At 41.7% G+C, this 27,037-nt stretch overlaps 1 protein-coding gene across 1 annotated transcript in view; it reads left to right on the top strand.

Moving 5' to 3' along the window:
• The window catches only part of morgue (modifier of rpr and grim, ubiquitously expressed), a 122,804-nt gene that overhangs the window by 48,514 nt on the left and 47,253 nt on the right, over window positions 1–27,037 (top strand). The window contains exons 4-5 of the mRNA XM_080267296.1: window positions 2,779–2,968; window positions 25,491–25,600. Of these exons, the coding sequence (XP_080123422.1) occupies window positions 2,779–2,968; window positions 25,491–25,600 (300 nt within the window). The remainder of the gene's footprint in view (window positions 1–2,778; window positions 2,969–25,490; window positions 25,601–27,037) is intronic.

Genomic DNA, 27,037 nt, shown 5'->3' with positions numbered 1-27,037 from the left:
AAAAAAATACTGTATTAGGCACTTGTGGCCCGAGTTATACATATATATAGAGAAATATCCAAAAATATCTTCTTTTTTGGGCTCATAAATTGAGATCACATTAAGTTGCATCATATCACATTATAGTGAGGTATTCTGGCCATAAATAGAACTAAGAACTATTCAGAAACTTTTTCAGATGAAAAAAAAATATAAAAATGCATTGCACATACCCCTGACTGTAAGAGGAACTGGCCTGTTATTCCTAAACAAAACTTCACTTGATTATCAAGTAGCTACCTCACAAACTCAACAAATGCATACTGAAATAATATAATATAATGTTAAAAAATTCTTACTGGTTCTAATGACACCCACACAGCCACTAACACGCACACACAGGCACATGTTATGAAGGCAACATGGAATGTATTAACGAGCTAGACACTTTGGTCTTATACACACATTAGTAACACACACACACACACACACACACACACACACACACACACACACACACACACACACACACACACACACACACACACACACACACACACACACACACACACACACACACACACACACACACACACACACACACACACCTATAGTCTGTATTTTTCCAGGAATTTGTCTGTCCGAAGTTAGGCATTTATTCTGTAAAATAAAGAAATATTCATTAAAACAGTCATAGCAAGATTATGCTTGTATATATTTTAAAACAGTTTACTGCCCAGTACTTACAACACTTTTCCACATATAATCGTACTAATCACGTTCTTACAATTGAAACTGTTTGTTCTGTGTGAACAAAGTTTTGCAGGGTTAAAAAATGTCGATTCTTTTTCCATTTGATTGATTAATTTTTTTCACCCACACATATTCAAGCTAGTTGAATAGGACTTATACATAATAATCATTGAAGATTACCCTACCTACCCATATCATTATTCTTTGCAAATATCGCACTCTCTTCCGGTAAACTTGAATTATTACATTTTTTCGCAAAATGTCCGAAATTTGGCTGCAGTCCGAAGTTATGGTGTTGTACGGTACTGCATTTGTAAGTTAGTTATGTACTGTTCTGGTATGTACTTGTAAGTTAAAGCACTTAAATAAAGTTAAAGCATTAAGTAAAGCCTCGTAACCAGTTAACCTGATTTATATGATTACCCATGATCGGCGGGTTCCGAGACAATTCTCTGTCAAGTCATCTCACTGTCGGACGATTCCCCGTCAAAACATGGACGATTCCCCGTCAGGATAATTTGCACCCTGGACGATTCCCTGTCATTCTATAAATATACTGATTATTAATTAACCCCTAAAGTACGCAATTCGCTCAGCAGGTCTGTCCCTCCAGCCGCAAAACAGGGTCAATTTTTCGACTTTTACCAAGGTAAAAAATTTTCTCCCACATTTCAAGAGACTGAATTTATACACCTGAAAATGTATGTTTAAGCCAGATTGACCAAATAGTTATCACACAATTGCCCGTCATAGATGCAAAAAAGTTACCAATCCCCCTTGAGTGAAAATAGAAAAGTACAGAAAATGCATTATTTACAGTAAATAATTATATATACATAACTAATGTCAGTGTGAAGTGTTCACTAGGCATGAAATGTCAGTGTGGCATACACTCATAGCAACAAAACAAGCCAGGCAAAAAGTGGAGGTGGAGTGTGTATGGCTGGAGGAGGGGAGAATAGAGGGGTAGGGGAGGAGGGAGGGAGAGGGGAGAAGGGTTGCTTTGCACACATGCTGCTGTAGGGGTATGTTGGGGTATGGTTGGTTGGGAGGGGACAGTGTGGAGATGACGCAATGGGGCTGAGGGAGGTAAAGTGACAGTGGTGGTGGTGGGGGGGGTTCCTTCTCCCCTATCTTAGGGGGCCAATCACGCCATACCACCCCAGACAGTAGCTCTCATTGGTCTGATCCTTTATAAGTCACCAAAGGGGCAGAGTTACCCTCCCCCAGTTTTTTGTGTGCCTTTATCGATCGTGCGGGATAGGCTGGCATGTCAAATTACACAAAAGCACGATCGTGCAGCATTGGTCTTGGGGTGTTAATCAATAGTTTAATAACTATATTTCAGGGGGATCCATCAAAGTCTGTGTTCAATGGCATAGGCTTTGGATATTATTTTAATTGCACTTTTAGTCAATAATTAACTTGTTTCTTCCTTGCTGTAGTCGCCTTTGAATTATATTCTAGTGTCACCCATAGCTGTCTTCATTAATGACGGCAAATTGTCTTGTTATTGTTGTGACGGCGAATTGTTCTGAAACCAATTGGCGTTGGACTGTTGCCTTGTGTTTACGTATTTGTATGTTGAAGTTTTGCTGTGCAGTACTGTATTTGTAAGTTATAATTTTAAATAAACCTTCTAACCACTTAAAGTGCTTCATATTGATTACCAATGGCAGATAACAGCAAAACACCACATTTAGGGGGTCTAGGGAGCAAAATAAGGAGTAGTTAAAACTTACGCGGTTTTGCGCTGAACGCTCCACGGTTAGAACGAAACCCACTCGTTCTGGGTAAGCTTGCTGTATAAGTAAAAAAAAATGATGATGGTTGATCTTCTGGCTTATAAGGATTCAAATCCAAGAGTTAGTTGAAGGTTATACCTTACATAATGCTAGTCAGGGGTGAGTGATTATCATCTTACTGCACACCTAATGGCAACACAGGATTGGATAATAAATAGATGGTTTGTGTGGTGGTGGGGGATTTGTAGTGTTATAGTGAGAGGATTTACTATACTGATTAGTTTCTCTGTCCACACCACAGTTTGGGTTCTGGTGTTTGACCTTCTTGACGACATGACGCTATGGTCAGTTGGTCGTGTGTGTAGGCGGTGGCAGGAGCTGGTGGACCGATATGTAACTGAAGACCAGTGGCAGCGATATACCCAGCGCAGATGGCCACTGTATTCCCCCCTGTTCAAAGACATACCTTGGCAGTTAGTTTACACAAAACTGTAAGTTGATATACACAGTAGTTGAGGATGCTGTTAATTAATAGAGTTTATTCTACTTCCATCTACTCTTAGGCTACTCACTTTACTGCTGCTGTATTATAAAATCTTTCTTTCATTCACCAGTCCTTCTTTTACTCTTTTCATATGCAGCACCATCCACAGTCTGTCCTTGTTTACTTTGTCATATGATTAGTCCAGATCCATAAAGCCATGGATACCTTTACTACTACTTAAATGATTCCTGTGTATATACAGTATATGATTTACATATCTCTTACCCTCTAAAAGCCATCCTGTTCATCACTTACGAGACATTCTGTTATTAGTTTTACCTTCATAGTCACGAGACATTTTTTTATTAGTTTTACCTTCATAGTCATCAATATTTCGTACTTCTTCACAGTATTCATTCCATGAAATACTTATTCAGTGCCTGTTCATCACTCACCAAACTGTCTGATATCAGTCTTACCTTCATAATACCAAAACTTCATACCTCTTATCTGTAATACTCAAAAGACTTCTTCCATGAGCACTTATACAGTGCCATTGGTTACTTTTACTTTCAGACAAATACACAGTCACAGCATTGTTTTCAGTTCACTCATTGTCTACCTCAGATGCTTGAGTGTTTGTAAGGATCAGTATCATTGATGAAATTAGACAGGATTGTGTGATGTCCAAATGGTTGTTTGTATTATATTTGTAGTGGAATGAAAGAGAGATTAAAAGACAAGTGATGGAATGGAGAATGCAGCTGGTGATGAAAAGTGAAGAATGGTTTATGTAAAATCTGTTTGTGGCAGATATTGTTGTGCCAATTGTGGCAGATATTGTTGTGCCAATTGCTGATGGTGAAATACTGTATATCTTTGCAGACTTGTCCAGAATACAGTGGCCCATCCAGTTACACAGCAAATGTATAATGAATGTTTCTGCAGAAATCAAATTTCACAAATGGTACTACTGTATAGAAACCCATGTTATAAGGCTAATTGGTATGGTGAAATTCCAGAAAATTCCTATAGTTACCCTTTTGGCCCTCTTGAAAATTTTTTTACCCCCCCCCCCCCAGATTATATGTAATACTTATTGTAGTAAACATGCAACTCCAAGGAACATCACTGGGCATATAAAAAAGGGTTAACCCTATCAGGTTTCTGGGCTGGGCAGATTATGTCTGTGCTAGAGTCAGCCACTCACGCCGACCCACATCTTTGCGGCCGGATATTTTTCTGTGATCATTCTGTGTAAATACACTTTTCATGATAGAATGTTGGTTTTGCATTTTAAAGCTGATTAGTTGTACTTTATCATAGTATGTTCAAAAAAAGAGAACTAAGAAAATATAATGTCAAAATGACGAGTTGAAGTTAGGCGAAAAACAAGAATTTTATACCATGCCATAGAAAAATATTAGGCAAACAAAGCTTATAAAGATATGTAAATCTGGTTTAAACCATGCAAAAATACAGTAAATTACCTTTACAATGAAATATAGATTATTGTAATTTTTGCATTTTATTGCGCGGTAAAGCGAAAGGAAAAAGATGCACAATTTTATTTTAGTCTCAGCCTCATATTCACTTCGCAGTCTTTTTCTTTGATCAGTCAGTGTAAATGCACTTTTTATGGTAGGATGCTGGTTTGGTATTATTTAGAAGGTGAATAGTTGTACTTTAATGTAGTTTGTTGAAAAAGGGAAAACAAAGAAAATAAAAAGTCAAAGGGACGAGTTAAAGTTAGGTAAAAACTGAATATTTTATACCTTGCTTTAGAAAAATATTTGCCAAGAATAAAATGATATGAAACAAAGCCATGAGTCAGACCAGCTGTGCAGCACCCGCCACACATAGCACAACCATTCCGTGACGTCATGCTCGAGCCTCTCTGTTCTGTCGCGTAAATGCGATTTATGGGGAATATTTTACAAAAGTTTCTTACAATGACGATTAAAAGTGTCACCGAAATCTCTAAGGTTGGATTTGAAATGACTATCAAAATTGTCATTTGAATCTCAAAGGGTTAATTAAAGTGTGCAAAGTGGTAAATAAGTGGTGATCACTTGCCACGACAGGGGATGGAGCAGTGCTTGGGTGTCGAAAATTGAATCATGCAAATGACACCATAGAAACCCATGTTATAAGGCTAATTGGTATGGTGAAATCCAAAAATTTTCCCTTAGTCCCCCGTTTGGCCCTCATGAAAAATTTTGACTCTCTGCCCAGATCATACCGAATATTTACTGTAGTAAATATACAGCGTCTAGGAGCATCAGTGGGCAAAAAAAGGGTTAATTAGAGTGTGTATCTATCTGACCACTACTTGTTGGTGGCCAGAATTAGGATCCAAGTAAGATGGAGGAATAGAGGAAGGGAACGACAAGAGGGAGTAGTTGCAAGGAGAGTGGAAAGGTTACAAGAGGATGAGAAAAAGGCAGAGTATAAGAGAGAAGTGGAGGATCGATTGGGCAAATATGAATTGGAGCAGATGGGGGACGTGGAAGGTGTGTGCAGGATATTTACAGAAGAAATATGTGCAGCATGTGATGTGGTGTGTGGGAGGAAGAGAAGACGGAGGGAGGTGCTAGGAACAGCGTGGTGGACTGAAGAGGTGAGACAGGCTGTGGCACAAAAGAAGAAAGCATACAATGAATGGATGAGAAATAGGGGCGTGGAAGAAGTTGAGAGGTGGAAGAGAGAGTTATATGTAGAAAGAAAGAGAGAGGTGAAAAGATTAGTAAGAGAGAGTAAGAAGAGAGTGGATGAGGAATTTGGAAGGAATTTGAGTGTAAAGTGGAGGGACCGTAAGAAAATGTTCTGGAAAGAGGTGAAGAGAGTAAGACAGGGTGGAAGTGAGGTTAGCAGGGGAGTGAAAGATAATAATGGTAGATAACTAGTTGAGAAGGAAGAAAAAGTGAGCAGATGGAGAGAACACTTTAAGGAATTGTTGAACATACAGGATGGAAGTAATGCGAGTATAAGTGGCTGGGGAATGACTGAGAGAAGGAGGGAGGTGAGAAGACAGGAAGAAATCAGTAGGATAGTAGTTGTGGAGGCAAAGAAGAAAGTTAAATTGGGGAAAGCCCCAGGAATTGATGGAGTGTGTGGTGAAATGCTGAAGCATGGGGGGGAGAGAGTAGTAGAATGGATGTGGAAGATGTGCAGATTGGCCTGGGAGGAAGGTAGAGTCCTGGGGGATTGGAAGTCAGGTATAATTATTCCCTTGTACTGTACAAAGGAAAAGGGGAAAAAGAAGTGTGTGGTAATCATAGGGGCATTTGTCTTCTTAGTATAATAGGAAAAGTGTATGGTAGGATACTTATTGACAGAGTTAGAGAAAGAACAGAGGAATTAGTTGGAGAAGAACAGGGAGGCTTTAGGAAGGGAAGAGGTTGTGTAGATCAGATATTCATTCTTAGATCTTTAGTGGAAAAGTTTCTAGAGAAGGGAAAAAAGTTGTATGCGGCTTTCATGGATTTGGAGAAAGCATATGACAGGGTGGATAGACAAGGATTGTGGAAAGTATTAAGAATATATGGAGTAGATGGGAAGTTGTTGAATGCTGTGAAGAGTATGTATGATGGTGCTAAGGCTGCAGTGCGTGTGGATGGTGAACTAAGTGAATTTTTCTCTTTGAAAGTTGGGTTGAAACAGGGATGTGTCATGTCTCCATGGTTGTTCAATCTGTATATGGATGGGGTAATAAAAGAGGTACAAGGTAGGGTAGTGGATGTTGGAGTGGCCGTGGTGAGAGAGGATAGTGTTTGGAAAATCCCTGTACTGTTGTTTGCAGATGATACTGTGTTGTTGAGTGAAGACGAAGGGGAGCTGCAAGGCTTGGTGGATGAGTGTGGGAGAGTGTGTAAGAAACTTAATGTAAAGGTGAGTGTAGGGAAGAGTAAAGTGATGGTCTTTGAGAGAGGTGAAGTCAGTGAATGTACAGCGATGTTGGATGGTGAGGAATTGGAAAATGTGAGTACGTTTAAGTACTTGGGTAGTGTGATGAGTAAGGATGGAGGTTTGGAGGGTGAAGTGCTTGAAAGAGTACAGCATGGAAGAAAGGTTGCTGGTTCTTTGAAAGCAGTGATAAGAAACAGGGAAGTGAGCATGGAAGTGAAAAAGTTGCTACATGACAGTATTGTGATACCAACTCTAACGTACGGAAGTGAAGCTTGGACATTGTTGGAAGGACACAAGTCAAGAGTGAGAGCAGTGGAAATGAGTTATTTAAGAGGAGCCTGTGGAGTCACATGGAGAGACAGGCTGACGAATGAGGATATAAAGGAGCGTTGTGGTGTTGATGTGGATGTGATAGGAAGCGTTATGAGGAACACACTGAGGTGGTCTGGCCATGTGGAGAGGATGGAGGGTGAGAGACTGATGAAGAGAGTGTATGTGGGCTGCTGTGTATGTGAGTGTGTATGTGAGTGAGGTGGAGGGGGGAAGAGGGAGGGGGAGGCCGAGGATGAGATGGAGGGATGGGGTGGAGAGGTATATGAGAGAGGGGGGTGTGAGTTGGGAGCAGGGCAGTGAAATGGCGGGGGACAGGGCGACGTGGAGGCTATTTGTTTGTGGCCACCTCAAACGGGATTGAGGCGTCTGGCAATAGATAGATAGATAGATCTGTCTATGGCCAAAACCTTAATCCCATATTCAGTGGCCACATATAAACCTCCCCCATATTGCCCTGTCCCCTGTCATTATGCTGCTCTCCCCCCAACTCATACCCCCCCTCTCTCATATACCTCCACTCCATCGCTCCACCTCATCCTCAGTCTCCCCCTTCTCGTCACTCACATACACTTTCCTTATTAGTCTCTCACTCTCCGTCCTCTCAGCATGGCCAAACCACCTCAGTGTATATTGCCTAACACATTCTGTCACATCCACATCCATACCACAATGCTCCTTCACTTCCGCATTTGTCAGTCTGTCTCTCCATGTAACTTCATGTGCTCCTTTCTAATAACTCATTTCCACTGCTCTCACTCTTGAATTGCATCTGTCCAACAAGGTCCTTAATACCGTAAGGTGTGGACACAAACAAATCGCCTCCATGCTCCCTTGTCCCCTGCCATTATGCTGCCCTCCCCCCCCCCCAACTCACACCTCGCTCTCTCATATACCTCTCCACTCCATCCCTCCACCGCATCCTTGGTCTCCAGCTCCACCTCATTCACATACACTCTCCTCGTTAGTCTCTCACTCCATCTTTTCCACATTGCCAAACCACCTCAGTGCATTTCTCCTTTCGCTTTCTATCACAGCCACATCCATATCACAATGCTCCTTCACTTAATCACTTTGTCAGTCTGTCTCTCCATGTAACTTCACATGCTCCACTCAGATAACTCATTTCCTCTGCTCTCACTCTTGACTTGTGCCCTTCCAACAAGGTCCAAGCTTTGCTTCCATACATTAGAGTTGGTATCGTAATACAATCATGCAGTGACTTATTTACTTCCATGCTCACTTTTTTGTTTCTTATCACTGTCATCAGAGAACCAGCAACTTTTCTTCCCTTTTGTGCCCTTTGAATCACTTCATCCTGTAAACTTCCGTCCATACTCATCACAGTACCCAAGTATGTAAATGCACTCACATTTTCCATTTCCCCACCATCCAGCTTCAATGTGCATTCAGTGACTTCATTTCTCCCCAAAACCACAACTTTACTCTTGCCTACATGCACCTTTAGATTTCATTTCTTACACACTCTCCCAAACTCATTCACAAAGTGCAGTTCCTCTTTTTCGTCACTAACAACACATTATCATCTGCAAACAACAGAACAAGAAGTTTCCATATGCTCCCCTCTCTCATTAGGGCTGCTCCAGCATCCACTGACCTACCATGTATCTCTTTTATAATTCCATATACAGATTGAATAACGATGGAGACATGACATCCCTGTTTCAATCCAACATTTAGGGAGAAAAATTCACTCAGTTCACCATCCACATGCACTACAGCCCTAGCACCATCATACATACTCTTCACAGCATTCAGCATCTTCCCATTTTCTCTATATATTTTTAATATTTTCCAAAGTCCCTCTCTGTCCACTCTGTCATATGCTTTCTCCAAATCCATAAAGGCCGCATACAATTTATTTCTCTTCTTTTGAAACATTTCCACTAAACCCCTTAGGATGAATATCTGATCTACACAACCTATTCCCTTCCCAAAACCTCCCTGTGCTTCCCCAACTGATTCTTCTGTTATTTCCCTAACTCTGTCAATGAATATCCTACCCTATACTTATCCTATTACACTAAGAAGACAAATGCCGCTATGATTACCGCACACTTCTTTTTCTCCTTTTCCTTTTTACAAGGGAATGATTATACAGGTAAGCCCTTAATTCACGCGAGGGTTAGGTTCCCAGACCCTTCGCGTATGTGGTAAATTCGCGTATATGTTCTGCCCTTGTGTGCACATAATTACACATGTCTATAAGTACAGTAATCACTCCAATATCCGGATCAATAGAGCCATCGGTAGGTTCGGATATTGGTTTTGTCCGGATATTGGGCCCCAGCTTATGGACTTGTACTTACGGACCCTAACACAGAGAAACACCTATACAACTCCCTCCGGACATGCATAGCACCTATTTAACACCCAAATCACACCAATAAGGCACATAAATGACTGAAATAAATGCAATAGACACATAAAATGTGGGTTTAGAAGTATGTTCATACATTAATAAACATTCTGGTACTTATGGACTCTAACCGAACCTAACCTAACCGAACCTAACCGAACTCTGAAAAACCCATTCCTACTGCACATGCATGAGGTAAGTTTAGTATGGAAAGAAGTACAGTATGACACTTTCTGGTAAGTATAGTATGGGAAAAAATACAATATGAAACATTCTGGTAAATATAGTATGGAAAATAGTACAACATGAAACATTTTGGCTACTTACAGCAAGTCCCTGGCCACCTCGATGAATAACCGCCTCCTCTCGGACTCTGACAGTAAGAACGATTTCCTGAAGCACTTGCACTACACTCTTCCTGAAGTCTTGCACTGAACTTAGTCACTAACACACAGAAGTCCGTTCTTTTTCACAGTGTTCACTTTAGTCCAAATAATGTTCCATTAAATTTAAGTGTTGCACATTAACTTTTCCCAAGTTTTTTTAAGTTTCCAAAGCCAAAACAAAGAAGGTTAGTTACGTTAAATTTCTTTTCTACTTAGTCTTTTCTCCCAACTTGAAAACCTTAACACAACACACCGTTTTTTTCACTGCACAACACTCAAAATTCCCGTGTGGTCTAGTGGAGAAGTTCTTGCTGTTTATTCACTGTCAGAGCCCGAGAGTATCACTGGCAGGCGTCCAAGGGGTGCATCGGTGCATCGGTGGGTAGTGGTGATGGCGTACCGACTACAGAAGACTCTGAAGACAGCCGCAAACTCACGTCGAGCGGTGACTCCACTGTAGCTGATGTGCTGGGCTGTGGCTCGGAGCATGAGGGCCTGTCTTGGGGAGGCAACGGAGTGGAACCAGGGCTTGGCACAGCGGGGGTCACGGGCCTGAAAAAACTGTCAATCGTTGACTGGCGCAAGGACCGACGATTCTGGCGATTGATGATGCGCTGCCGGAAAGCACGCACTTCCTCCACGAGTCCCAAGGGCCCCATCTCCCTGTCGCAGTCCGGGTGTTCCAGGTAGTCTAGGACGAACTCTAGATGTTCCCGGAGTGCGCTCAGCTTGGGGATGGCTGGAGTAGTGTCCTGCTGGGCGGAGTCTGCATCATCATCGCCTTCGTCGTCGGAATCTTCAAGTTCGGGACTGACACCAGCAACCGAAGACGATCTCGATATCAGACAACGTCTGATACCCAGGATCGCCCCTCGTCGTCCAACCACTCACGGGAACATCGTCCACATCAACATCGTCGCCGTGCGTACGTGGCCGTGCATGGAAGTCATCCACGTCAAACCCTAGGAAATCGTACTCCACATCTGTTCCGAGAAGCAGAGCGAGACCAACCATTTTCAAGAGTTTTCACAGGACTTCCTTCCATGCACTAGCCCAGTTGTACAGCGCAGACTTGATGTTGTAGCGGCGAAAGGTTTTCCAAAGTCCGCTTGCCTCGAGTGTCACGTCCTTCCCTGCGCTCGTCCTCGTCCTCGAGAACCACCATCACCTCGTCCAGGAACTTCCGACGGTACAGGCGCTTTGTTGCCACGATCACTCCTTGGTCCATTGGTTGAATGAGAGCAGTCGTATTAGGTGGCAGAAACATGCACCTAATACGGCCATTCTCAGCAACCAAGTCCTTGTCGCACGGGTGGGCAGGTGCATTGTCGAGGAGAAGGAGAGCCTTTACCTGGTCGCGAGGAATTCCCAGTGTCTTCGTCTGGTAATGTATGACCTCCTTGGAAGTGATGGTGAAACCAGTCTTTGAAAATCACAGCTGTGAACCATGCTTTCAAAGAATGGTACCATACGACAGGAAGGACATCCATCACCCCACGAAGGCACCGAGGCTGCTTTGCACGGCCAACAATAACGGGCTTAGCCGGTGCATGCCGTTAGCATTGGCACAACACAAAGCAGATATCCGTTCCTTAGAAAGCTTGCGGCCAGGTACACGCTTCTCCGTCTCATCGGCGAGAGTGTTCGTTGGCACCCGAGCGATAGAATAGGCCAGTTTCGTCAGCGTTATAGACTTGACCGAGAGTGAGGCCCTCCCTGTCGATCAAGCCTTTCACCTTGTGCCGAAACTCGTCCACTCCATCCTCGTTAGCGTCAATGCTTCGCCATGTGCTTTACGGTTAGTAAGGCCATGTCGCAACTTGAACGCGAAGAGCCAACCCTCGGATGCCTTGAAGTCTAGGGCGTCGTGAAGCCTTGCAAACTTCTCAGCAGCAGCCTTCAGCTCCGTTCCACGTACCATCACACCAGCTGCACGTTGCTGTCGATACCAAATCAACGTGGAGCGGTCGATCTCTGCATACTTGGGAGTAAACATAACCTTCCTCTCCACGTTGCGTTTGCTTCTCGACGAGAAGTCAGCCGTGTACTGCATGAGCTTGTCTCGGGAACGCTTGATATCAAACAAAGTCGACCGGGCCAGGTTGAACTCGCGGAGAATGCGAGAGGAAGACCAACCCGCATCAACCTTCTCCAATATCTCCCGTTTCTTCTCCAGAGTCAACACCACTCTCTTCCTTTTCTCAGGAGCGGGGCCATCATCACACACACTAAGAGTAGGGCAGAGAGCAGCAGGAGGCCTTGCAGCAAGTACGGCACCACCACAAAAGCGAGCACGTGGGCAGCCATGACGAACAGCGCAGGTCCAGTCGCGGTGAGAGACAGGCGGGAAGTGGGGATGATGCAGCGGCGCTCTATCGGACGTCGGAGGAATGACGAACCAAAACAATGCTCTCACGCGGCGCGCGCGGCAAGTTCAAATTACGGACGGCAAAAAATCGGTTTTTTTTCCAATTTTTTTGGATTTTCGGACCATTTTGGGAATGTTTGATCCCAGGACGATAAGGTTCGGTTAGTGGGGATGTTCGGTTATTGGGCGTCCGGATATTAGAGTGATTACTGTATATTACATCTGAATAATACTGTTTATGCACTACATACACCTTATAAACTAGCACAAAGTATTAAAAACAACAAAAATGTAAGAAATTTAAAACTGAAACCTGACAAGCACAGGCATAGGTGGAGACACTTCAGCAGTCTGGTGCACTAGCCCTCATTGCCTCCCGTATGCTACATTCTACCTTCTTTATTGTATGAACAGTTTGACTTACTCACCCCAAACATGCGGTTCCAAGACAATTCACAGGCGTAGGTGGAGACACTTTAGCACAGTCTGGTGCACTAGCCCTCACTGTCTCCCGTATGCTACGTTCTGCCTTCTTTATTGTATGAACAGTTGACTCACCCCAAACATACGGTTCTGAGACAATTCACCATCAAGTCAATTCACCGTCAAAACATGGACAATTCCTCGTCATTCTATTAATATACTTATTATTTATTAATTAATACTGTACTTTAATAACTAATTTTCAGGGGGATTTTATAACTCATATAAGTAAAAAACTAGTGTACTGTACTTGCTAAATAAACTGGTATGTAAATAAATGACGGGAAATCGTCCTGACAGAGAATTGTCGCCGATATTCCTCCCTGAAGTTTGTCGAACACTTTAACTTTGTCAGTGACACCACTTTACCAGCCTGCTTTGGTGTGTTACCACATGCATCACTAGCACTACACTTAGGCCCCATGTTGGCAGACAAGGCAAGCAATCACTGGAAGGCAGAAAAATAAGCCACAAATAACGATTCTCGAGTCACGCATGATTCGACCGTCGGATTCAAACTGATTGTGTGGTACGTGGTAGACCGACCTCCCACACACACATACATACATGTATGCACACGGGCAGCAGGTAGGCATTTTTTATATTTTATTTATTTCTCTTGTATATTCAAATTACTTATTTGAATACTATAATTTTATGTTTTAATTATTGTATGAAAAATTCGTGGATAACCGAAATCGCGTGAAAAAAGTTCGCATGAATTAAGGGATTACCTGTACATGACTTCCAATCCTCTGGGACAATACCTTCCTCCCAGGCCAATTGGTACATCTTACATATCCATTCCATATCTCTCTCTTTCTCTCTAGCTTCAATATTTCACCACTCACTCTATCAATTCCTGGGGCTTTCCTCATTTTGACTTACTTCGTTGCTTCCACTACTTCCATTCTACTGATTTCTTCCTCCATTCTCATCTCCCTCCTTCTCCCAGCCATTCCTCAGCCACTTATACTCATGTTACTTTCTGTATGTTTAATAATTCCTTAAATTTTTATCTCCATCTGCTCACATTTTCTCCCTTCTCCACTATTAATCTGCCATTTTTATCTTTCACTCCCCTACTATCTTCTTTATCATCCTGTCTGACTCTCTTTACCTCCTTCCAGAACATTTTCTTACATTCTCTCCACTTTACACTCAAATTCCTCATCCAGTCATTTCTTTTTCTTACTAATCTTTTCAACTTTCTCTTCTTGTCAACATATAACTCTGTATTCCATCTTTCAGCTTCCTTCTTGCCTCTGCTTTGCATCCTCGCACTATATGCTTTCTTCTTTTGTTTCACAGCTTGTCTCCTCTCTTCATTCCACCATGATGTTCCTTGTACCCCCTTTTGTCTTCTCTTCATCCCACACACCACCTCAAATGCTGCACAGATTTCTGCTGTGAATACCTTGCTCACACCTTCCACCTCCCCCATTTGCTCCAAATCATAGTTGCCCAGTTTCTCTTCCACTTGTCTCTTATATTCTTTTTTTTTTTTTTTTTTTTTCAACCTTTTTTTTTTTGGACTGCTTCCTCCTGTGCTTCTCTCCTTCTGTTTATCCATTGCATTTGTACCTTGACTTTCACCATCACCAATTAGTGATCATGAGTCCACTTCCCCAACCAATATGTGCTCTTGCATTCAGCACATATCTCCTCATTTTCTCATCGACACACACATAATGAATCATTGCCTTCCCTTTATTCACCACCCACCCTTTTCATCACTCCCCATGTATACCTGTGAATCATTGTGTGCCTTAAGAGGGTGTTGGCTATCACCAGTCTCCTCCCTGCACAAATATCTGCCAGAGAACTACCATTCTCATCCACTTCTGCAGGGACATCTCACAGACCAACTGCTCCATTCATCTTCACATTCCCTACTTTTCCATTCATATCTAAATGAGAAACATTTTCTCACTCCAGTCTAACTTTTCTGTCCATGCTACCACAATTTCCCAGAACTCTTTTCACTTTGCTTGGATGGTTTACTGTTGGTGCATATCCACACGCAGTCGCCCACGCTTATATTCTTACATTCAGTCTTACCTACACAATCCTTGAACAAACTGGTCCATACTCTCTTTTATTCTCCTTTCATCTCATGCACACAATAATATGTACACCCATCCTTTCCCTCTCATTCTCAGCTACTCCTTCACATAATTATACCCAGTCCATATTCCCACTCTCTTACCTCTCCATTTGGCCTCAGCCAATCCACATACGTCCGCTTTTGCATCCTCGAGCACCTGGAAAATTTCTCTCACTCTTTCACCCCATCATTTGCAACCCTCACATTCCATGTTGAAATCTGTGCCCTGTCTTGTGAGTCAGTCCTGGTCCAAGGCATAAGAGGTGTGACAAAAAAGAAACGGGACTTTGGCTGCTAATTACACAATTCAGCAGCCACAGAGCAATGACATACATTATAGTGTTGTCCAACGTCTAAGCACCGTAAGAGAAAAGCTGCACTTCATTTATACTATTATCTTTCTTTTCACAGGTGGTTTTGTAGCTCCTGTCAAGTGCCATCTGTCACAGAAGGAGCCTTGAGCAAAGGAGTAACATAAAGTTCTTGGCTGACTTGGGAAAAACTCCATCAGATACCCTTTCCATACTGAAGGATGTGTTGCAGTCGTAGTGAAAGACCCAGGTCTCATCTCCAGTGATGATGCTATCCAGGAACTCTGGGTTGCCCTCCAGCTGTTCTTTGCCCTGTGACACATCTACACAGTGGGTCTTTTGGTCCTCAGAGAGCAGTTTGGGCACCAACTTTGTGCAAATCTTCCAATAAGATGGACCTCACTGACTCCCTATTCAGTCTCAGTTGCTCAGCCATCATTCTGATCATCAGTCTGCGATCACTTCGCACCAGTTCCTTGACCTTCTGGATGTTGGTCTCATTTCTTGTTGAGGGACGTCCTGGTTTTGGGTCATTTCTTGTTGAGGGACGTCCTTGTTTTGGGTCATTTCTTGTTGAGGGACGTCCTGGTTTTGGGTCATTTCTTGTTGAGGGACGTCCTGGTTTTGGGTCATTTCTTGTTGAGGGACGTCCTGGTTTTGGGTCATCCTTCACGTCACCCCTCCCCCATCCTGAACCACTTGTGCCACTCATAGACACATGTATGGGACGTTATTTCCTCTCTGTACACATCCTTCATCATGGCAAGGGTTTCTGCTGGAGTTTTTCCCAAGTTAGCCAAGAACTTGATGTTAATCCTTTGCTCAAGGCTCATTCTGTGACAAAGGGCACTTGACTAGAGCTACAAAACCACCTGTATGCTGTAAAGTATAATGCATCATTGTTTTATCAAAGGTAGTATGTGGTGGCAAGCATCATCCACTCTCTTGAAGTAGTGCCACGTACTTCTTTCTTCATCTTTATCATTCTTTTTCTGTGTCTGGCCTGCTCTCTTCCTATTTCTTCCATCTTTCACTTTTGATCACTGTACTTTTGTTTCCTTTTCAGATATCTTTACATTGAATGACAAGCCTAACGGTTTCCTGTAAGCCAGGAAACTATTTACAATGTTGGGTGGTAGCCATATAACCAACCCATAGTGTTTTGTACGTGTCAACAAGTGGGTTAGCGGAGGGTTAGTGTACCTCCTTGTAAAACAGCTAACTCAAAGTCAAATAGTCACCCCATACTTGATTGTGGGATGTGGCTATAGCTAGATAGATTTAACAAAGATTTATCTAACCATATTGTAAATGCGCATGTTGAGACGTGCAAAAGATTATGGAATCCAAGCCATTCATTGTACTGTATAGAGACATTCATGTTGTGACATACTGTATAAACAATCTAGCATGAATAGCCCATTCAGGATAACACAATTAGGCAGTCTTTCTTGGACATTATTCATTGGAGGATCAGCACAGTACAGTGCATCATGGCAAGTAAAGGCAGATACAAAGCAATAGAATGGAGGGTGTTTGATGAAACTAATGATAAGAAGGGAAACATGAAACAGAAGTATAGAAATTGTAGTGAAGAAATAAGTTCTGTGATAGAAAGTGGATGTATGTGGAATAACTGAAGCAAAATGGAGAGGAGAAAGTGTGAGAGAATGGGAGTATGGATGGGGTATATGTGCAGGAGTAGGTGAGAATGAGAGGGCAAAGGAAGGAGTATGTATAGTTGTGAGTAAAAGATGGAAGAGGAGCATAAGACAGTATGGATCAGTTGGATCAAGGATTGTGTGGGTAAAGTTGAAAGTTGGAATACAAATGTGGGCGATTGTGTGTGTGTATGCGCCAACGCAAGATCGTGCTAGAAGAGTGAGAGAAGAGTTCTGGACAAATGTAGAAGTATGCATGGAAAAGTTTGGAAGGAATGAGAGAGTGTTTTTGATTGGTGATATGAATGGTAAAGTTGAGAATGTGAAGGTGGATGGAATAGTTGGTGAGTGGGGTGTGCCTGCTGAGATAGATGAGAATGGGAGTGTGTTAGTGGACATTTGTGCTGGGAGGGGGTTGGTGATAGCCAATACCCTCTTCAGGCATAAAATGATCCACAGGTATACATGGCGAGTGATGAGAAGGGTGGGTGGTGAACTGATTGAAAGGAAGGCAATGATTGATTATGTGTGTGTGGATGAAAGGATGCGAAGATGTATATTGGATGCAAGAGTTTATAGAGGTTGGGGGAGTGGATTTTCTGACCACTACTTGGTGGTGGCCAGAATTAAAGTTCAAGTAAGATGGAGGAATAGAAGAAGGGAAAGACGAGAGGAAGGAGTAGTTGCAAGGAGAGTGGAAAGGTTACAAGAGGATGAGAAAAAGGCAGAGTATAAGAGAGAAGTGGAGGAACGATTGGGCAAATATGAATTGGAGCAGATGGGGGACGTGGAAGGTGTGTGTAGAATATTTACAGAAGAAATATGTGCAGCATGTGATGTGGTGTGTGGAAGGAAGAGAAGACGGAGGGGGGTGCAAGGAACAGCGTGTTGGACTGAAGAGGTGAGACAGGCTGTGGCACAAAAGAAGGAAGCATACAATGAATGGATGAGAAATAGGGGCGTGGAAGAGGTTGAGAGGCGGAAGAGAGAGTTATATGTAGAAAGAAAGAGAGAGGTGAAAAGATTAGTAAGAGAGAGTAAGAAGAGAGTGGATGAGGAATTTGGAAGGAATTTGAGTGTAAAGTGGAGGGACTGTAAGAAAATGTTCTGGAGAGAGGTGAAAAGAGTAAGACAGGGTGGAAGTGAAGTTAGCAGGGGAGTGAAAGATAAAAATGGTAGATTACTAGTGGAGAAGGGAGAAAAAGTGAGCAGATGGAGAGAACACTTTAAGGAATTGTTGAACGTAGAGGATGGAAGTAATGCGAGTATAAGTGGCTGGGGAATGGCTGGGAGAAGGAGGGAGGTGAGAAGACAGGAAGAAATCAGTAGGATAGAAGTTGTGGAAGCAATGAAGAAAGTTAAATCAGGGAAAGCCCCAGGAATTGATGGAGTGTGTGGTGAAATGCTGAAGCATGGGGGAGAGATAGTAGTGGAGTGGATGTGGAAGATGTGCAGATTGGCCTGGGAGGAAGGTAGAGTCCCGGAGGATTAGAAGTCAGGTATAATTATTCCTTTGTACAAAGGAAAAGGGGAAAAAGAAGTGTGTGGTAATCATAGGGGCATTTGTCTTCTTAGTATAATAGCAAAAGTGTATGGAAGGAGTTAGAGAAAGAACAGAGAAATTAGTTGGAGAAGAACAAGGAGGCTTTAGGAAGGGAAGAGGTTGTGTAGATCAGATATTCATTCTCAGATCTTTAGTGGAAAAGTTTCTAGAGAAGGGAAAGAAGTTGTATGCGGCTTTCATGGATTTGGAGAAAGCATATGACAGGGTGGATAGACTAGGATTGTGGAAAGTGTTAAGAATATATGGAGTAGATGGGAAGTTGTTGAATGCTGTGAAGAGTATGTACGATGGTGCGAAGGCTGCAGTGCGTGTGGATGGTGAACTAAGTGAATTTTTCTCTTTGAAAGTTGGGTTGAAACAGGGATGTGTCATGTCTCCATGGTTGTTCAATCTGTACATGGATAGGGTAATAAAAGAGGTACAAGGTAGTGTAGTGGATGTTGGAGTGGCCCTGGTGAGAGAGGATAGTGTTTGGAAACTCCCTGTACTGTTGTTTGCAGATGATACTGTGTTGTTGAGTGAAGACGAAGGGGAGCTGCAAGGCTTGGTGGATGAGTTTGAGAGAGTGTGTAAGAAACGGAATCTAAAGGTGAATGTAGGGAAGAGTAAAGCGATGGTCTTTGAGAGAGGTGAAGTCAGTGAATGTACAGCGAGGTTGGATGGTGAGGAATTGGAAAATGTGAGTACGTTTAAGTACTTGGGTAGTGTGATGAGTAAGGATGGAGGTTTGGAGGGTGAAGTGCTTGAAAAGGTACAGCATGGAAGAAAGGTTGCTGGTTCTTTGAAAGCAGTGATAAGAAACAGGGAAGTGAGCATGGAAGTGAAAAAGTTACTACATGACAGTATTGTAATACCAACTCTAACGTACGGAAGTGAAGCTTGGACGTTGTTGGAAGGACACAAGTCAAGAGTGAGAGCAGTGGAAATGAGTTATTTAAGAGGAGCCTGTGGAGTCACATGGAGAGACAGGCTGACGAATGAGGATATAAAGGAGCTTTGTGGTGTTGATGTGGATGTGATAGGAAGCGTTATGAGGAACACACTAAGGTGGTTTGGCCATGTGGAGAGGATGGAGGGTGAAAGACTGACGAAGAGAGTGTATGTGAGTGAGGTGGAGGGGGAAAGAGGGAGGGGGAGGCTGAGGATGAGATGGAGGGATGGGGTGGAGAGGTATATGAGAGAGGGGGGTGTGAGGTGGGAGCAGGGGAGTGAAATGGCGGGGGACAGGGCGACTTTGAGGCGATTTGTTTGTGGCCACCCCAAACGGGATTGAGGCGTCTGGCAATAGATAGATAGATAGAAAGACTCAGAGAACACGGATTAGCTTTTTTCTCTATCCTTCCCACCCCTATTTTTTACTTTAAAAAGCTTGGGAATTTAATGCAGTTAGAGATTTTACTACATTAGAAACAAAAACAATAAAACTTTGTGTGTGTGTGTGTGTGTGTGTGTGTGTGTGTGTGTGTGTGTGTGTGTGTGTGTGTGTGTGTGTGTGTGCTTACCTAATTGTATCTTTACAGGAATGAGTCAAGCTCGTACTGTCCTGTGTATTAAACCATTTTTATCATACATATCCTAGAATTTATAAATAGTTTTGGCTCACTTTACTTCATTCGGCAGTGCATTCCACTGATCAATTGCCCTATATGGGAAATTGAATTTCCTTATGTCTTTATCACCTCTCTTTTTATGCATTTTTTTGCAGTGTCCTCTTGCCGATGCTTCCCCTTATGATATATATTCATTTATGTCTATTTTCTCTTTCCCTGAGATGCATTTATAGAGCATAGTCATGTCTCCCCTTCTTCTTTCCTGCAGCTTTGGTAGATTCAATCTTTCCAGTCTTTCTCCATAGCTTAGATCCCTTTAGCTTGGTATCCATGTTGTGGCTGCCCTTTGTACTTTTTCAGTCTTATCTATGTGTTTTTTTAGATGAGGATTTCAGACTACGGATGCATACTCCAGGGTTGGTCTGATGAATGATGTTATTATCTTCCTCAGCATATCTTCATTTATATATGTGAATGCTATTTACCAAATTTAATTACATGACACTTATCCACATTAAATTCCATTTGCCATTTATTGCTCCATTCATGAAGCTTGTTCCATTCCTCTTGCAGCTCTTAGCAAGAATCTGTGTTAGTAATTTTCCTTTGAATTTTTCCTTTATCCTCAAACATATTTGGATAGCTTCCATTTCCAATGTTACTATGTCATTTATATATACTATGGTCCTTCCAATTTATCCAGGTCGTTTGGGTGTTGTCCCTCACGGGAGTTCCCCTTCGAGTGACACTGCCGAATCTGTACCAAAACACACCTCTCGGTCTCATGTCAGCTATTTACTACTTCTAAATGAAGTTTATTTACAGTATATGTATATAAAATTCTCTAATATGGCTATATAGTGTAAGGAAATGCCAATTGTTTTTAGTAATAACAATGACTTTTTATAAATACCTCGACACTTGGCAACGTTGCTTTCCAATGTTGTCGCGCTTGTAGGTGAGTCAGTGAGGGTAGGTCAGGTGTCAATCCGCAGGTCATTTCCTCTCTGACCACCGTCAAAGATGGAAGCTCCTACCCCTACTACTTGCCCTCGTCTGCTCCACAGTCGAGAAAAAGAACTTATTTACAGCGTAAATAAGTATTTTTCAGAAGAGAAGGCAAACAGGGGACCTATAATTGATCCCTCAAAAGCTGTTGCTTGAACAGCAAAGGCCACCAGCGTGAGTGAAGTAACATTCAGACGAATTTGCTCTTCCTTCAATCAAGCCTTCATTACACAAAAGTCACCAGAACAAACTATAATAATTCATAAAACTGCATAGACTTTTTATAGAAATAAATCACCATAAACTGTAGATTTTATATGCAAAGAGAGAGAGAGAGAGAGAGAGAGAGAGAGAGAGACAGACAGACAGACAGACAGACAGACAGACAGAGACAGAGACAGACAGACAAAGTCAGGAGGCTTTTCCACAAATTCTAATAATTCAAAAAACCATATAGACTTTTAATAGAAATAAATCTCCATAAAATGTTGATTTTATATGCAGAGAGAGAGAGAGAGAGAAAGAGAGAGAGAGAGAGAGAGCTGGGAGTGAGGGTTAACCCTTGTCTCTAATCCAATAATTGGCCCAGTAGAAACTGTGGCAACGTCGCACGTAGGAGAAGTCCCGTGAGGGACAACGCTCAAACGATCTGGATAAATTGGAAGGACCATAAAAACATAATTGGTGCCAGCGCTGAACCCAGTGGCACTTCGCTGGTCACTTCTCTCCATGATGAGTAATTTCCCCTTAATATTGTTCTCATTTCCCTTTTTCTGAGAAAATTCTGCATCCAACAATATAGATTGGCTTGGATACCTCCTTGATGGTACAGTTTCCATAAAAGTCTTTGGTGCAGTACTCTGTCAAATGCTTTCTTAAAATCTAAATAGATACTGTCCACTCATCCTTCTCTTTTCTGTATTGTTTCTGTAACTCTATCATAGTAGCTTAACAGATTAGTAACACATGATTTTCCCTTCCTAAAACCAAACTGCCTCTCTTTTATCATGCTGTGTTCTTCTAGATTTTATACCCAAACTTCCCTTATCAGCTTTTCTAGTATCTTACTTACAACACTGGTCAGTGATACTGGTCAGTAGTTGAGTGGATCCTGTCTATTCCCATTCTTGAATAGGGGAACGATGTTTGCTGTCTTCCAAATGTTAGGTAGTTTACCTTGACCTAAGGGTTCCTTAAATATTAAATACAGTGGTCTGTGTAGCTCTTCTGCACATTCATGTAGCACCCAACCTGAATTTCCGTCAGGTCCATTTGCTTTTCCTTTATCCAGTTTATGTAACTCTTTTTCTGTACTTCTTTTTTCTGATATTTGTATATCTGGTAATACGTGTGGGCATGCATATTCCATATCATCTCACTCAAAATTTCTTTCTTTTGTAAAAACTGATCGAAAGTTTTTATTTAGTGCTTCACAGATATCTTTCTCGTGTGTATAGATGATCCCTTCATCCGTAATGGCCTGTATTTTATCTTTAACTTTGGTTTTCCTTCGGATATAGCTGTATAAAGGTTTAGGTTGATCACTACTTTTATTTACAATGTCCTCCTCAAACTGTCTCTGAGCTTCCCTCCTTATCTTATAATCATTTCTTGCCTGTTTATAAGTGTTATATGCCCTCTCACTATTGTGTCTTCTTATCTATTCCACAGCAAGTCTCTTTTTTCTTTTGCTTTTTTACACTCTATATTAAACCATTTCTTTATTTTCATTTCTGTTGCTTCGTGCTGTGGGATGTAATTTGGGACTCCTGTTTCATAAAAATCACAGAATTTTCTATACATAATATTTAAATCTTGTCCACTAAATTCATTTTCCCAATCTGTTTCTAAGAAGTACTTCTTCAAGTCATGATAATTGCCTTTTTTGTGATTTTTCCCAGTCTATTTCTAAGAAGTACTTCTGGTCTTTCTATAGCCGCTGTTGTAGACGGCCATCATTCTTCTCCTAGATATATCAACAGTGGTGTTCCTCAGGGCTCTGTCCTATCACCAACTCTCTTTCTTTTATTCATCAGTGACCTAAGCTGTACATCTAACCCTATCCACTCATACGCTGATGACTCCACACTTCACCTTTCCATTCGGTTCCTGCAACGCCCATCTCAGCAGTTACTTCAACAAACAAGGGATGAGGCTATGGTACACCTAATGTCTGACTTGGCTCGTATCTCTGACTTGGGTAAAAATAATCTGGTTGTTTTTAATGCATCAAAGACTCAGTTCTTACACCTATCAACCCGACAAAATCTTCCACAGGTATACCCACTGATGTTGAATAATATTCAGCTTAATCCTTCATCATCCTTGAACATGCTTGGGGTTTCATTTACTCAGGACTTATGTTGGAAAGATCATATTTACATCTCTTATAAAATCTGCTTCCAAGAGATTAAGTGTGTTAAGCCGACTCCATTCCTTCTTTACCCCTGCACAATTGTTGACTCTATACACAGGTTTTATCCGCCCCTGTATGGAGTACAACTCTCATGTGTGGGGAGGTTTCCCACATACAGCTCTTCTCAATAGGGTGGAGTCACAGGCTTTTTGTCTCATCCTCCTCTTACTGACTCCCTTCAACCTCTGTCTCTTCGCCACACTGTTGCATCTTTATCTCATTTCTATCGCTACTTCAGTGGTCACTGCTACTCAGAACTGTCTGCATGCATCCCTACGACGGGCGCATAGCACCCGTCTAGCAGCAAACTCTCATCCATTTTCTGTCCAGCTTTCTAATGCAAGAGTTAACCTTTACTCCCAGTCCTTCATTTATACAACAGGTCAGCTCTGGAACTGTCTCCCTCTGTTTGTATTTCCTGCTTCCTATGATCTCCAGTCTTTCAAACATAGTGTGTCTAGGCATCCGAAATGATCAGATCTTGACTTTGGCTCTCTCTTGTATTTTGTTTTTTCTAGGAAGGAACAGTTATTGCGGGCACGTGTCCTTTGGTTCCTTCTTTCTTGCAGAAAAAAAAAAAAAGTTATGATTATTGCCCTTTTTGGTAATTTAGACTCTTTTTGTAACTCTCATTGCTGGTAACGTCATATGCAATCCAGAAGGCACAATTTAATACTACATGGTCACTTTTCCCGAATGGGTGGTGATATATTGTCAGTTTCATTTTCTTGCCTGGTAAATATAAGATCCAGTAAGATTGATCATCAAGTCCTCTTTTTCTGGTGTTTTCCTTTACATGCTGTGTTAGGAAGAACTCCTGCACAAGATCTAAGAGCTTTTGAGCCCAACTGCTTTCATGGCATATTACATCTAGAGTATACCAATTTATATTTGAATTGAAGTCTCCAGTTAATACAATGCTTTCAGATTTCTCTTCCATTCTGTGCAATAATGTTCTTAAGCTCTGAATTGTACTTTCTGCCAGGTCTTCATATTCGCCTCTTTCCCAGGTGTTTGTTTTAGGTGGCATGTATAAATTTGCCACAATTAAGTTCCCTTCATATGTGTTAATTTCCAATGCAATCAGCTCTACTTGTGAGGGTATATCTGGTTTTATTTCTTTGACTTGCAGATTTTTCTTCATTAAGATTATAGTTCCTCCTCCCCATCTTAAATTTGTCTCATTTCCATATATTGTATTCCTCTAATTTTAGGGTATCATTTGATATCTTTGGGGTTAATTTTGTTTCAGGTAGGCAGATAATGTGTGGTTCCTTTTCTTTGATATAGTCTCCTATCTCTAATAATTTAGACACCATTCCATCTACATTTGAGTACATCAACCTAACCATCTTGTTTATGTACTTGCCATGACTTGAGTCTATTACCTTCCTCCTTTCCATTCCCTGTTGGTTATGTACCACTTTCATACCTGCAGTCCAATTACTTTGTAAAAAAAAAAAGTACTCTTCTCATCTTCTGATCTTTCATCATTCTTTGTTTTTGCCTGCTCCCTCTTCTCTTTTAGTATTCCCAATTCCTCTTGAGTTAGGCATCGTTTTATCCATACTTTTTTAAATTCCTCATTTTCCTTGAGTTTGTTTGCATTTTTTAGTAGTGCCTCCACAATGTTCACACCCTGGAAGGTTGCTTTCAGAAGCCTTGACCTATTTCTCTCATATCTCCCTAGCCTTTTGTGTTCCTCTGTGTCTTTATTACCGATTTCCTCTGATACATCCTTCAGTATTATCATTTTATTTGCCATTCCTTTTTGTCTCTTGAAATTTTGTTTTTTATTTTTTCCTCCTCTGTACCAGTAATTACTATTGATTTATTGATATCCGCTGAATCTTTGACCAGTTTGGGGTTGTGTGTGTGTGTGTGTGTGTGTGTGTGTGTGTGTGTGTGTGTGTGTAAATGACTAATCATCCCAAGTGCAGGGCAGAATTCACTGTATTTTGGTAAAGGTCTGTTTTCCGTATTCATTGTTAGTGCAAAGAAACATTTATTGAATTGTCTTATTGAGGGATATTCCTGTATTTGTTGTATTTTTCAGAACAGAGAGTGCTCCCTGCTACATGTGTCTGCACCAGATGTCCCTTCTCACCTCACCCCTTAACAACGAAAACTCCTGGAGAAGAAATCGTCTTCGAAATGAGCTAAGAAGTAAGTATATTTCATCAGTGATATAGTATTATAGTATTGACAGCAGATTTATGTGGTTGTAATGATTTGCAGCATGAATTTTGTGTTTTTATAGGTGTGGTACAGTATCCAGTATTCATGGTATATATTAGCATACATTGTCTGTACAGTAGACCCTCAGTTTGCATATGTAATGTATCCTGGAATTCTACTGCACAAATCGAAGTGTGCTAATTGTGTCAGATGGGAAAGCAGCCGGGGTTGATGAGATGTATGCAGAGATGCTTAAGTGTAGTGGAGAGAGTGGAATGAAATGCTTGTTATAGATATGTAAGAAGTCATGGATGAGTGAAACTGTGCCAGCAGAGTGGAGAAAGGCTGTGATTGTACCCCCGTACAAAAATATAGGTGAACGAAGTGAGTGCAAGAATTATCATGGCATAAGTTTATTGAGTGTGGTAGGGAAAGTATATGGAAGAATTATTACAGAGAAAGGAAGAGAGATCAGTCCTAGTGAGTGATGAACAGGATGGCTGTAGGAGTGGCAGAGGATGTGTGGATCAAATATTTGCAGTGAGACAGATAGCAGAGAAGGCATGTGGGAAGGACCATAAGGTGTTTATGGCATTCATGGATCTGGAAAAAGCATATGACAAAGTGGACAGAGAAGGATTGTGGAAAGTTTTGCACATGTAAGGTGTAGATGGTAAGCTGCTAGATGCCGTCAAGAGTATTTATGATGGTAGTGACGCATGTACAATATAAGGGTTAAAGGGCATCTAAGTGAATGGTTCACGATTGATGTGGGCATGCGATAAGGTTGTGTGATGTCCCCATGGTTGTTCAGTATATATATGGATGGGCTGATGAGAGAAGTAAAACCACGAGTAATGGAGAGGGGGATGGCATTGGTAATGAATGGTGATGGATGGAATATCTCAAAGTTGTTGTATACTGATGATGCAGTACTGCTTGCAAGTACCGAAGAAGAACTTGGTAGGCTAGTGCAGAGTTTTGCTGGTGTCTGTGAGCGTCGTGCCTTAAGAGTAAATGTAGAAAAGAGTAAAGTGATAGTTATTGAGAGAGAAGGTGACTCCCAGTGTGATGTTAGAGTGAATGGAGAGAGACTGGAATTGGTGAGAGAATTCAAATACCTGGGTACAGTGATAGAAAAGAGAGGAAAATGTGCAACAGAAGTCGAAAGTAGAGTGACACAAGGAAGAAAAGTAGCTAGTGCAATGAAGGCCTTGATAAGAAACAGAGGCTTGAGTGTTGCAACTGCACGAGGCTTGCATGAACGAGTGTTAGTGCCAGCTTTAACATATAGATGGGAGACTATTGTGTGGCATAAAAATGAAAAGTCAAGAGTAAGAGCAGTGGAGATGGGACTGCTGAGGAATATATGTGGAGTACAGAGGGTGGATAGGTTACGAAATAATGTGAAAGATGTGGAGTGAG

Source organism: Coenobita brevimanus, chromosome 23, assembly GCF_032717465.1.
Source record: "Coenobita brevimanus isolate Jiangsu-jjx chromosome 23, ASM3271746v2, whole genome shotgun sequence".
Taxonomy (NCBI): domain Eukaryota; kingdom Metazoa; phylum Arthropoda; class Malacostraca; order Decapoda; family Coenobitidae; genus Coenobita; species Coenobita brevimanus.
This window is presented reverse-complemented; position numbering and strand designations above follow the sequence as displayed.